General features: G+C 41.7%; 2 protein-coding genes across 2 annotated transcripts; both read right to left on the minus strand.

Annotated features, from left to right (window-relative positions):
• Positions 1 to 2,943: 2,943 nt before the first annotated feature.
• On the minus strand, positions 2,944 to 8,691 carry LOC118413235 (DDRGK domain-containing protein 1). Its single transcript, XM_035816466.1, has 8 exons — positions 8,515 to 8,691; positions 7,525 to 7,665; positions 6,925 to 7,037; positions 6,570 to 6,671; positions 6,265 to 6,387; positions 5,744 to 5,782; positions 4,936 to 4,992; positions 2,944 to 4,453 (listed from the first exon to the last, which is right to left on the minus strand). The coding sequence occupies exons 1-8, from the start codon at positions 8,609 to 8,611 to the stop codon at positions 4,229 to 4,231; spliced, it is 897 nt and encodes a 298-aa protein (XP_035672359.1). The 5' UTR covers positions 8,612 to 8,691; the 3' UTR covers positions 2,944 to 4,228.
• A 592-nt stretch (positions 8,692 to 9,283) lies between these two features.
• Positions 9,284 to 13,411, minus strand: LOC118413234 (probable leucine--tRNA ligase, mitochondrial). The gene is made up of 2 exons (XM_035816465.1): positions 10,495 to 13,411; positions 9,284 to 9,682 (listed from the first exon to the last, which is right to left on the minus strand). The coding sequence occupies exon 1, from the start codon at positions 13,286 to 13,288 to the stop codon at positions 10,598 to 10,600; it is 2,691 nt and encodes an 896-aa protein (XP_035672358.1). The 5' UTR covers positions 13,289 to 13,411; the 3' UTR covers positions 9,284 to 9,682; positions 10,495 to 10,597.
• Positions 13,412 to 13,552: the final 141 nt, after the last annotated feature.

Raw genomic sequence — 13,552 nt, forward strand, 5'->3', positions numbered from 1 at the left:
CCAGTAACGAAGCCTGGCTACGTATACCCTCGAACGGTTTAAGCGCAGCAGCTTTAACAGATGAGGCACTGCCAGAGGACACTTCAACTTCAAGGCGGGAAATATTCACTTAACAAAAATGTATTAAGCGACATGATGATGTTAAAAAAATTACAAAAGGAGAATCAGATCTCTACGTACTTCTTCTTAATAATTCTTCAAAAGTGTGTGGTATCCATCGTTTTAAAAAGGTCTAGCTGGCAAAACTCTTCGAATGACGTAAAGGTATGACTGACCATAGCTATAGCTGACGCGAATAGCTATAGCCAATGTCAGGTTCATCTACGTAGACACTGTGACCGGTTACCCGTTGCTGTCCAAGGCTACGACTTGTCACTATGGTAACCAGAACACCGCCCGCATTTCTCAAAACAATGGTACAAACAAGTGAGAAAGGAAGAGAAAATGTGTCAACATAGGCATTAACAAATATTGTACGCGTAACCACCTTTCAATGTTTTATTTCTGGTCACCGTTGCCAGGCGACAATGTTAGTAGGCAAAGTCTTACCAACTAGTAAGCAAGTCAGTTCCACGCGTAGGTGGCTTTTGGGGGTTAGTTGTCGACAACAAGAGAGGATCCGTACCACCATGCAGGGTGGAGCGGTTTACCAGATCACCAATGGCCAAGGAGCCACAGTGGTGAGACCTGGCGTCGTGCAGGCAGCACCGGGGATTGTACAGGCAGCACCGGGGATTGTACAGGCAGCACCGGGGATGACGGTTTTGAACCCCGGTAACCTTGTCGGGACTGGGAGGAGGACGTACATCAACCAGCGTCTGCCGTTCGTCGGAACAGGAACACTGACCTTCAACACACAGGACATCGCCTGGACGCTACCAGCACAACGACCACAAATCATCTTCCTGAACGAAGACGACAGCGATGACAGGGAAAGGCCGCGTCACTACAATCACTACCACGGCGCCAATGGAGTGCCCTACTCCTACAACATGGCTAGGGAAAGGCACCATTTCCACGGGCACCCCGGACATTTCATGGCGCACTCTTACCCACCCCAGTACCCGGTCGGGCAGCAAGTCATCGTACCGCCACCGCAGTCGCAGCCGCAGGACAACTTCAACGTTCATGGCATCCTGGAGTACGGCAGACTCACCACGGTATTTCCAGAATCTAACTTCACCACTCTTCCAGACTTTATTCAACAGGAACTACAGCGCGCCTATGGGCAGTACTCTCGCACTGAAGTCACTGTCGAAGCAGTTAACGGCCAGTACACAATCCGAGGCAAGCCCAAGGAACCAGTGACTCGCACAGTTCATGTTCAGCAAAGAGTTGCTCCTCGTGTGTCACCGAGAACAAGATACGTGCATGTGCATGTACCGGTACCACAGATGTCGAAAACAGCCCCGTCAGATGAAGAACAAATTAGAGAACTTACGGCTTCTTCGCAATCAAAACACCGAGCAACAACTAGCGAACCAAAAGAGGCTTGAGAAAAGGGCAAATCCTGTGGGACCTTTGATGCATATGGTGTACAGCACATGATCAGAACAGATCTAAAACCACTCACAGATTGACGACTGAAATCAAGTACCAGTAGTACGTACCCTTCATCGTTGCTATACATTTGTATATTTTCCTAACAAGTAAGCCCCATATCGCAAAGCTGACTATCATTCCATGATTGCGCACGTGTAAAGTGCAAGGTACTGTTCACACATACTTCTGGCGCTGGGTAATCGCAAAGTTATTAGGCATCTACAGTAATAAATGTCTTTCAGCTGTCGGCGTTTTAAAGTCTAACAAAGTGTGCATTACGTCCTCTAGTGAACTTTTGCAAAGGAAGCATGAATAACTAGCTAAATGGATGAGGCTTGTAAAGTTGTATATAAAGAGTGAGAACGAACTATATAACTATTAAGCCGTTGGCATAAGCTAGCTCCAGAAGATATCGAATTTTCCACCGACAACATGGGTCACTTTGCCGACCTGGCACGCACGACTAGTAATGTAATTTGTTCCTGAACTCCAGGAGCGCCAAGATGACGAATTGCCTGTCTAGAACATGCCAATAAAGTGGAAACTCGAGTGCTTGAATACGGCGGTTCTAGTGAAGGAGATATCTCGCTCAATTCGTCCTCAGCTGGGGGCGGACATGCTTGACTACCTGGCATTGTATAGCGAATTGAAATATAAGTTCTGACTGGTTCCTCTGTTGTTGACTTCACCTTTAGGCGTGAAGGTTGATGTGTTTTATAGATTTTTTTTGTAATTTGCTTCTACCAAGCGTTATAGAGGTGTTATCAAGTGTAAATTTTCAACTGTTTATAACAAAAGGATTTGTCAGCAGTGAACCCACTTACGCCCGTCACACATGGCCGATCATGGCCTTCCGACTTTGTCCAGACCCTGGTTGTGAGCTAGTCGTGAGTATAAGTCATCTGTGGTTGAACGTTGGTCGGCGAGGTTACATTCAATTCAAACGTAGTCTTCAAAGGTCCTCTGCGTCAACACACCGTGAACTTTGATCTCTCCTTTGATGCGATGAGAGAAGCGAACTGGGGCAAAAACTGACGGGCTCCAGTCTACTCTGAACCCTGCGCCGACCTTAGGAGTGGCTGGGACAAAGTCATGGAAAGGTCCTGATGTGTGACAGGGGCTTAACCTACAGATTTTGTGTGTTATACACGATTTCATCTTTTCGACGTAGACATGGCAACTTTAAATCACATCCTTGGGGTCTCGATCCTCACGATTAGTCAGACTGTCAATACTGCCATCAGCTTACCGCTTTGCCACCCAGCTTACCAAGCTGATCCTACCACTAGGAGAGCATTAATCTGCTTGACCTGGTTGCTTATGCGTTTTGGTCATACTTTATTATACAACCACATCTCAGGCTACATTTTCAACATTACTAAGAGACGAGAAGAACCAAACTTATGTATTAGAGTGCTTTTACAACCCATGTTTAGACTTAACATTGAAGTCTTTTCAATTCAATTTCACCATGTGTACTTAATAATGACCTTTGTAACTGTATGCCTGTATTTAGCCCAATAGAGCATGAATGCTCAATTATAAAGGTTATCATTCAATATATTCGGTAATCATTCAATTCTGGGTATAAAACGTTGAACATTAGTATATTTAATGCACTCTGCTTTGCCTAGTCACTAGCTGTTAGATGTAAACAGTCTAAAAGTATTAAAGGTCAGATACAGATTCAAGTTTGCCACTGAGTCAATTTTGATTGTCCAGTGTCAGCTCTTTTCAATTTCACGTAGCTCTATCTAAGTCAATATCAGAAACATGAGCATCATGTAGGCAAAACTAAAGCCCAGAAGATTACATAGACAGCAGCAAAGAAAATGATGGATGCCTTCAGCACAGTCAGATTTCAAATTAAAGTGTCCATGAGATGTTTGCTTTTAGGTTTATCCTCAGACTTCTAGGTTTAACTTACTATCTTTCTTATAATACATGACTTTGTTCATGTACTATAAGAGTCATAAACTTCAGTCACATGAGTCATAAACTTCATTTGGCACCAATATCCATATCAGATATTAGATGGTTGCAACAGCAAAATGTAAAATCACTCCTATAGCTGTGCCAAGGGTAATCTTTTATGAAGAATGATTCCTTGTGCAACTGACGAGCAGAAGATACTGTAGACAAGACCAACCACAGCTGACTGTTGCATTGTGAGGACTGCTGCAAAGACTAAGTCTATCAGATATTTTACAATTCTTTGGATTTTGATGACATGTAAATAAAGTGACATAAATCCCAGCCATTTGCTGTATAGAAACGTCTTTATAAAGGACTCCAATATATTCGTAGATTACATTTATCACAGAATATTGTCACAGGAACACAAAACATTTAAGAAGTATCTCCTGTTGCTCAATAACACCAAGGATCTCCCAGGAAATTGTTTTCAACATATGTGCACATACAAATTGACATTGTATGCTTCACAATCAATAGCACAATCCAGTACATCACGTAATCAGGAAATAAAATATGATTTACTTTCTGTACATGTAAAACAGAAGCCAGCACACAAGTTCAGTAGGGGACCTCTGAATTGTCCCAGGTATACACACATGTATGTTTCCCATGATGATAAATCACAATTTCAGTCAGCAAGAAATAGGCAATTATAGACACATGTAAGCAAACAAATTGGTCTTCCTCTCACTGGTGAATCCAAGAGAGCCTAACTGGATTGAACCCTGATGACTTGCTCTGTGTCTGGGATGAGGTGGATCAGCTGGTTACTACTCTCCACCAGGTCAGTGATGGAGACCCTCCCTCTCTGTTTGATGAACTTGGCGACTGCCTGCAGCTCCTCCTGTGAGATGTAGATGAACTTGCCCCTGTCGTCGATCACTCCTGTCAGCCGCCCCTGCTCACGCAGCTCCTGCACACGCTGGATACAGTCCTGAGGCATGGATTTGTGGTGAATGTCAGAAACATTATTTACTCTTCAAACAGAGGTCCAGCTGTTTTTTAACGTTTTTTAGTCGTTTTTTCAGTCGTTTTTATAAGGCTTTCTATTTTGTAATGTTTCTTGACGTCCGCCAGCATAGAAAGCCCAATAAAAACATTTAAAAAACAGTCAGAGCCTAACCTCTGCTTGGAGAGTAAGAAACTTAAGATTCTTGATGCAAGTTACATGCAATGTTATGGCAAGACATACATACACATGAGGCATGAAAGTGTGCACACATATAGCAGTTAAGTTTCTACTGTTCTTGTGTACAAGTTCTATGCATTAGTATTATTATAAAGATTACTCAGGACATAGAATATATCTTTTTACTCCTGTCCTTTTCACTAAATTGTGAGAAAGCTGAAGAAAAGCAAAAGTGACAACTAGCCTGTTACTAATGTTGTAGACACCATGTAGTGTAACTTGATTACCTGTGTCCTCATGTTGAATTGTGCTGCCAGGTCCTCCAAAAGCACCACTTTCACAGCCTGGGGAATAAAAAGTAGCATCACATGAACAAAAAAGTAGCCAATGAAATAGATTCAGCATTACAGCCATCTTATACCACCATCTTCATACTATATCCTAGCTTTTTATATAGGGGACCATAAAGAGTTGTGTTCCTATGAGCTACAACCTATACTTTCATGTCTTAGTAATAGTCAGCCCTACTACGCTTGTAGCACAAAATTAAAATGAAGTATCTACATGTACATCAGGGCTTTAGCCAGCTCGAAATTTTTTTCCGTCAGCCAATTACAATTGTCGCGAAAACCGCGAAAATTAATTAGAAGGACTGAACTGAGACCTTGAAAAACGGGTTTTAATGAGATTATCGTATGCGAAAGGGTGCCGACACACATTGTCAACAATCATAACAATAGCAAAACAAACAGTGTGTGACTGTTACGGCCGTGGAGGGCGTCCCCAAGCCGCCTGTAGCTTCCACCAAGGATTTTTGTCCGTCAAGGTTGACGGATTGGTTTTAAAATTTTTCCGTCAGACGCAGCAAATTTCCGTCAATTGACGGAAAAACGGACGCTGGCTAGAGCCCTGATGTACATGTACATGTACACGGCTTGTAGCTAAGTCCCTGATAAATCAGAGACTGAGAGATGAGGTCTGTAATTGCAGTGCAGTTGCATATTTTTCATCGTTATCTCCAGACATAAATCGGAACTGACTCTTATAATGATCATGAATCTCAATTACAAATGTATAGTACACGACTGTGCTCACCTTAATATGATCAATGAAGTCTTGCAATAGATTTTCAGTCTGAAAAAAAGAAAAATGGACATACATGTACACTGTGATCTCATCCATGAGATGGATTACTGTGTGGGTGTAAGCTTAAGTTGATATTCTTTGTGTCCTTTCTACTGAAAAGATTAATACCCATACACACCAGCAACATAATGTTATTACAATCATGGATGATATGTAGGTGAACCATGTCTTCCAATTCATTAAGTCATTCTACATTACCATTAAATCATAATATATATAGTACATGCTGTCTAAAGACTTAAGCAGTATAACGTTAAACTCTTTTTAAAGACTGGAAGTACACATGTGTCAACAGAAAAAGGAATATCTACTATTCTTTCACATCTACTAGCCCTTAAATAACCATTGCACACAAAGGCTTCTAACAGCCAGTCATTAGAACTCTGGATTATATCTACACAGTCAGAAAACATACAAACTGATCATGAAACTCTCTACAAACACAAGCAGACGCACAACCATGTACTTACAGCATCTTCATCCAGTATCTCTTCATGTCCCTCCTCCTCCACAGTAAAAGCTTCCTTCATCATCAGATACTCCTCATGTTCCCGGGCTGCTTTTTCTTCTTTAGCTTTTCTTTCTTCCTCAGCCTAATTAAAAGGCAACAGTTGATATTTCAAAATCTAGCTCTGCTTTTATATGATTCAGGATACAAAGAGACTGATCGTAAGAAAAACAGTCTGTGTGCCAAACAAAGATGCTATGTTACAATAGCTCTTTTTGACAAACATTTTTTCTGGCAGTTTTGGGGGTACAGTTATAATAAGCTCACCCTTCTCTCTTCTTCAAGTTTCTCCTCTTCTTCCTCTTGTTTCCTCTTTTCTTCCAACATCTTCTCACGCTGTTTTCTTTCTTCTCTCTCCTGTTCTGCAGCCTGAGATAAAGGACCAACAGATTGTAGTTTACTGACTCAGGAATGCTGACAATTCATCAAATTTCATGTACATGTACAGCAATGACTGACGACAATTACGATACATGTACACAAAAAAAACATGAAAACAAAAAGCTTACTATTTGACAATACTAGTGCTAAATGTAAATCAATCATCAACACTCCAACTTACCAGTATCAGTGTAGTGCAAGTTGAGAAATTGATTGACACAAAAGGTTATGGCTCACTGACCTCTCTTGCTGCCTTCTTCTCTGCTTTCATCTCCAGTTTCTTCATTTTCTTAGCTCCAACCTTCATGCCCTCTGGAATGTCTATTTCTGGCCTGCCTTCATCTGAGTCACTATCTGCAGGCACACATGTTATGTGAACATGTTAAGTGTGGACAGGACATTTGACTGGCAATTATTCATTATGTAAACTTACTTCTGACTTACATGTACTAGTCTACTTCAGTACTGTATAGCCACAGCAACATTTTTGCTTGTAATAATAATAATTTGTAGCATTAAGATATAACCTATACTAGTATACAGGAAAGAGATAGGGAGCACTATGAGCAGAGCTATACATACCGTTGCAACTTGTACAAGCAATATACACCCTCCATGAATTTTTGCAAATGGGTATTATATACATGTACATTATGTTGTTTGAGTTTGTATATGTGAAGGGACACCTAAAACACAGGCCATGGTCTGAGGGTGATTTTTAACCCTGGTAAAATAAAATAAAGAAAAATACTACACCATGTTCTGTATCTTTGTCCCCCCAAAAATGAAACAATCTGTTTGTAATCCATCTGACAGAGATGTACATGTGCGTCCACCTTACCCCCCTCGCTGTCCTGTTGGTTGATGCGCCGTGCGGCCTGTAGTCTCTGTCGTGCACCCCTGACCCTGCGGGGGGCTCCAGCTGCCCTCTCCGCATCCGTCCTCGGACGAGGGGCACCGCGGCGCTGCCCATCATCAGCAGCTGGAGGAGTTAGCAAGAACCAGAGTTACAGTGTTTAGGCAGACCATGACTATATATGTATATAGTATAATAAGTAGGACACCACCACGTCTTGTATAATTTAACAGATCACTGGACAATCCACACAAATACAATGTGAAAGTCTGTTGATTAAAGAGGCTGATGTTGATGAGAAGTCTAATGAGAAGTAGTTCCAACTAGAGGAAACTACCAAACCAAAGCCCTCTAGTCTTAACTTTCAGAATAACTTATACCACGTGCAGTTCAGAATGTCATGCCAAAAGCATGGAGTTTTGGAAAACATAAGTAGATACGAAAATGAAAAAAAAAGAAATAATGTTAGTACAAAAAGTATTGTTTGTACGTATAAGTTGTTGTTTCTGTCGCACTCCTTCGAAACAGGTGTTTGTCTGCATTCGAGAATACTACCTTAGTACTTAAAGAAAAGATGAAAGTTGAATCTCTACTTCTGGATAAATCAAATTTGATTTATCCAGAAGTAGAGATTCAACTTTCATCTATTCATTATATTCCTGGATGTATAATCTTCACAAACGTACTTTAGTACTACAGTTTGTCATCAGAAAATAAACGATATAAAAGTGTTATAATGTCCTCATAATGTAATAATCAGATTTACAAATCTCCTTTTGTGTTTTGATCCTGTCCAGTAATCAATTCTTCTCTAAAGCACAGTGTATATGTTAGTTATGTTGTAACAAAACACTTGCATACGTGTTGCGCAAGCTTCTGTGCCCCCCTCCCCACCATAAACATACAGTATGGCATCCGTGTCTAGCCTTATATACACATAATATGAACAATTTTAATATCTATGGTAAATCCTACGTTGTTGCTCTTGTCCTCCTCTGAGTTTGACGGCAAGGAAGAGCAAAACGGCGACGAAAACCGCCGCCACCGCGTACAGAACTGCCGGCTCGACCATGGCGACGATGACGATACTGTACCTCTCGGATAGAAGGGTATGTTGGGCTATACCACTACCAAACGGGGGTGTTTTAAATATTTTGGCCAAGGGATATATTATTTTCGGCCTATAATGTGACGGGATTTTCCTGTCAGAGTTGCTGCGTCAGAGTTAGACATTTTCTCGGCCCGTTGATAGGATAATCTGGTGAATAGCCCCTTATGATCCCGTATGAAAATAAGACTCATAATTTGACATTCCTGAGCAAAACTTATCAACTGGCCAATGAAATGGATGTTTGAAAAAATCTTTATAAAGACAATGGCAGGATTTGAACCACAATATGCCACCTGCAAGGAAAACATTCCATCCCCAAGTTCATTACAACAGTTCACTAAATGTATCTTATGTATGCAAATTCAGAGGAATTTCTGTGCTCCTGGCTATAATACTTCCTTTTTGGCATTATTGACAGGATGGAATAGTTTTATTTGGTGCTTTCCCTTGGTGATGCATAATCGTCTTTTGTTCCTACAATCAAATAAAAAAGATCTTGCATAGCTCTGTGTCTACATCTACTTTAGGTTTTCACACCAAAACAACATGGTTAGTACATACAGGTGAGAAAATATCTGGTTTTGTTTCTAAACTTCTGTATTGTGTTGGAAAAAATGACAACATAAGAACAACCTCCCATTAATAAATTATATTTTCATAAAGACCTTTGCACACAGTTCTGTCTCCAGTGGCTCAGTGCTAATGTTACATGGCTAAACTGCCTAAGGAATTATGAAAAATGAATAAATCAAATCAAATCAAGGAATAAAAGGCTCTCACGTAACCTTACATTATGAACACCTCTGCATTCAACATTTATCATATAGTATTATAAAAGATCCCCAATACATCAAACTGAAAGATTAGAAGAATTGGAAATTGCAGATTGAACATTTTACCACAGTTGGATGGGAACCAGAGCTGGTATCTAGAATCCTACTCTAATATGTCCAACAATCTGGCCTTCAGTACAAGAGGCCCTATTCCATCAGAACTTGATGCCCTTTGACCTAAATTGCAGAGAAACCTTATCTAAGGCCATGTTGATTTGATTATATGGATGACATCCTCTGGGAACTCCAAAATTGATGCGAGCGAGCGAATAAAAAAAAAGTTTGGCCAAAAAAAAAAGTTGGCTTCAGTATGAAATCAATGTGGCCAGGAAGGTTAAACAAACAACTACAAACACATAGTATGGTATACCAACAGTTAGATGTTGCGACCAGTACATCATACGAGCGCAAAACATTTTTTTCGTCTTGGAAAAATTTAAAAAAAATCGGCAGGTGTTTGGGGTCTTACCAGGCCAAGAAGACAACAAAAGCGAAGTGAGTAGAGGTTATAGTCACTTGTACCAAGTTTCTACAGTCAAAGGTACAGAGACAGTTAGCCTTTATTACATGAAGATGGGATTCTAAAATGCCAGTGGTAGTCCAATAATCCACCAAAGAGATTCCTTTGTAGCAAAATTGACCAATTACCATTGTATCGCCAGTTCTCAAGTCTCAACAGACAATCAGGTCCAGGTTCAGGTCCACCTGGAAATGATCCTCTGGACCTGAACGGGACCTATCCTGAATTTACTGGTACAAACCCCTACCAATAATACTTCTTTTTTCTTTCTGTCCTTTCACATCTTATTCTTTGACTTTAGATTTATTTTGGCATTCTATGGCATCAGTTATCTGTTTTCTGATACTTTTTTTTCAATCTACGGAATATTTGTGCTTATTTTACAGTTGCTTTGCACAATTTACTGTGTGCTCCAAAACTTTTTTTTTGTTGGAAATGGCCGAAAATTGGTGCGAGCGCGGATGTCATCCATATAATCAAATCAACATGGCCTAAGTGCTACTCAATGGAAACTATTCCAAACATCATTAAACACAGGTACTACTAAGACAGTTTTTATATGAGTTAGTAGTAATCAAACAGATGGAAAAACAATCACTCTGTTAGGATATTGACCAAATTGCCTTTTGGTGACAAAACCAGCTTCTTTATCAGCAAGTTACTCAAGTTTTTATGTCCAATGCTGCTTTCTTGTACTAATCTCTCTAAGGCTTCAGCATCAGTTGCTTCAGTCCTATGAACTTCTATTGTCCCCACTTTTTTATTGTTGACCAGCACCTTAACCATGACTGTGTTTGTCTCTACTTCCTTGGTTGCAACAGGCCATGGTTGGTGGAGGGCATCCCTGCTCCAGTCATAACTGACAGTCTTGTGTTTGACACTCTTCAAGCCTTGCCACATCTCTGATGAGATGTGTGGTGCCAGGGGTGCCAACATGAGAACCAAGCTACACAAAATCCTCTCAAACTCCACACTGTGCTGTGCCACTGTGTCGGGCACCTTCCTGAGGATGCTTGTCAACCCCATTAACTCAATGATTGCTGCATTGGGACTGAAGTCGTCATGTAAATGCCTAGTTATATCACTTATGAAGGTATTTGCTTTGGTGATCAACTGACTTTCCTTCTTCTTATCACTGTTGCTGAGTGCCTCAGGAATGGGTGGAGAAGTGCCTCGTAGTTCTATGAACCGAGACACAAGGCCCCATACACGACCCTGCCAGCGCAACACACCGTTGATGGCTTTGATGTTCCAGTGAATGTCCATCTCCGGAGGTACCCCCTGGAGTATGAAGAGACGTACGGTGTCAATGCCATACTGGTCCAGGAGCTCCTGTGGATCCACACCGTTGTGTTTGGACTTGCTCATCTTTTCAAACTCCACAATCAGCTTCTCACCTGTCTTTTTCTCGACTGGTTCAGGGCCAGACAGGTCGACCTCCTGAGGTGTCAGGTACTTGCCAGTTGATTCTACCCTATAGCTAGGACCCTTTACAATGCCTTGAACAAGGAGTCTCTTAAATGGTTCCTTGTGTGACACAAGGCCCTGCTGATGGGCAAAGTGACTGAGGAATCTGGCATAGTACAAGTGCATCACAGCATGTTCTTTGCCCCCTATGTAGAGATCTACTGGCATCAGCTTGTTGGCAACTTCTTTTCTCCACGGGGCCTCTGTGTTGTGTGCATCACAGAACCTAAGAAAGTACCAGGCTGAGTCAACAAATGTGTCCATAGTGTCTGTTTCCCGTCGTCCTGGTCCTCCACACTTCGGACATGTCGTATCAACCCATTCAGATGCATCAGCTAAGGGACGGCCACCCTTACCATTAAAGTTAGCAACCTTAGGGAGCTCTATGGGGAGATTGTCAAAAGGTACTGGCACCTCTTTACAAGTAGGGCAATGAACAATAGGGATTGGGGTACCCCAGAAACGCTGCCTTGATATAGGCCAGTCATGGAGGTTAGCACTTGTCCAGTGACCACCACATCCCTTCTCTCTAGCAGTTCTGGTGATCTCCTCACGTGCCACTTGCCTGTCCAGATTGGTAAACTCGGCTGAATTTACAACTTGTGCTGACCCGTCGTTGGAATGTTTGATAACAATTTCAAAGTCAAGTCCATGTTTTTCTGCAAAGCTTTTGTCAACCTCATTCAAACATGGTATTCCCATCTTAGCATCTATGTGTTCTTCAAATTCTGCTTCAGCTGACACATATACTGGGACAGGTTTATTTGTAAAAGGGTGCACTGCTGACAATGGAAGACGAACCACTTTCTGTTTTGTGATTTCTTCCTTCCATTTGTGGAGTGCCTGAGTTCCTTTCAGAAGGTGGTGATCAGGTGAGATGAGGATGTGAGAAACACCATAGACAGCTTCTGGATTAATGGTGAATACAGGCAGCAGGCTGTCTGAAGAGACATCTCCTCCCTCTAGCTTGAAGTCGTAGTAACATCCGTTACACTCCCCTAGCCACCACGACTGCATCCCTTTCACATACTTTCCCCACTCTGTCAGATCTTCAAGTCCCCTCAGAAGGGAATGGGAGAAATGAGTGATCCTGATGAACCACTGTTTTAGATACTTCTTTTCAACTTTTGCTCCTGAACGCCATGACCTGCCATTCTCGTCCACCTGTTCATTGGCTAGCACAGTTTTGTCCACTGGATCCCAGTTCACCAGAGCTTCTTTACGATAACATAGTCCAGATTCAAACAGTTTCAGGAAGAGATACTGTGTCCACCTGTAGTAGTTAGGATCACAGGTACTGATTTCTTTCTCCCAGTCAAAACTGAGTGAGAGACTTTCAATCTGTTTCCTCATGTACTCGATGTTGCTTTTTGTCCAATCATGGGGATGCAGCCCCCTCTCTATGGCTGCATTCTCTGCGGGCAAGCCAAATGCGTCCCATCCCATGGGGTGGAGAACCTGGTACCCATTCATCCTCTGGAAACGTGCAACTGTGTCACTTATCGTGTACACTCGAACATGGCCCATATGCAGCCTTCCTGACGGGTACGGGAACATGGGCAATACGTAGTACTTTGGTCGATCTGACTGGAATTTCTGGGTCTGTTTACTGTCTTTTAAGAGTTTCCCATACCAGAATTTCTCCACGGCTATCCTGGCTTCCTTAGAGTAGTCTTTCTCCCACTGTCCTGTCACACTGTAGATGCACCTTGCCCATGTGGTACTCAAGCATGGTGGGGGTTTGCTTCCGCCAACCACAGGAAATGATAAAGCCTTGCTTCCCAGACATGGCAGAAAGTTTGCACGAAAAGCCAACATCTTGAACGGTTATAGTTTGGACTTGAGACTTTTCCTAAGTAATAAAAAGCAACTTATAACAGTCTGAATGAGGCACATAGCAAATCGGTGCAAACGGGGGCTGCCATGTTGGACGGGAATATGTAACTTAACGAGGGGTCCAGAAATGCAAGAATATGAAAAAAATCTTATCTGAGAACTTTTATCACAATCTTGAATACTTGATCTCAATCTAATATCAGAATATTTTTACTAAGTAGTGATATAGTTTATCCACAAGTAATG

This window comes from Branchiostoma floridae, chromosome 4, assembly GCF_000003815.2.
Source record: "Branchiostoma floridae strain S238N-H82 chromosome 4, Bfl_VNyyK, whole genome shotgun sequence".
Classification (NCBI taxonomy): Eukaryota; Metazoa; Chordata; class Leptocardii; order Amphioxiformes; family Branchiostomatidae; genus Branchiostoma; species Branchiostoma floridae.

What these genes read in the sequence shown, in the direction of transcription:
- LOC118413234 (XM_035816465.1), bottom strand. Translation starts at nt 13,288, where the DNA reads ATGTTGGCTTTTCGTGCAAACTTTCTGCCATGTCTGGGAAGCAAGGCT.
- LOC118413235 (XM_035816466.1), bottom strand. Translation starts at nt 8,611, where the DNA reads ATGGTCGAGCCGGCAGTTCTGTACGCGGTGGCGGCGGTTTTCGTCGCC. An exon ending in AGGAGGACAAGAGCAACAAC is followed by an intron (nt 7,666 to 8,514) that starts GTAGGATTTACC and finishes TAACTCCTCCAG; the next exon opens with CTGCTGATGATGGGCAGCGC. An exon ending in AGATACTGGATGAAGATGCT is followed by an intron (nt 5,783 to 6,264) that starts GTAAGTACATGG and finishes TCTTTTTTTCAG; the next exon opens with ACTGAAAATCTATTGCAAGA.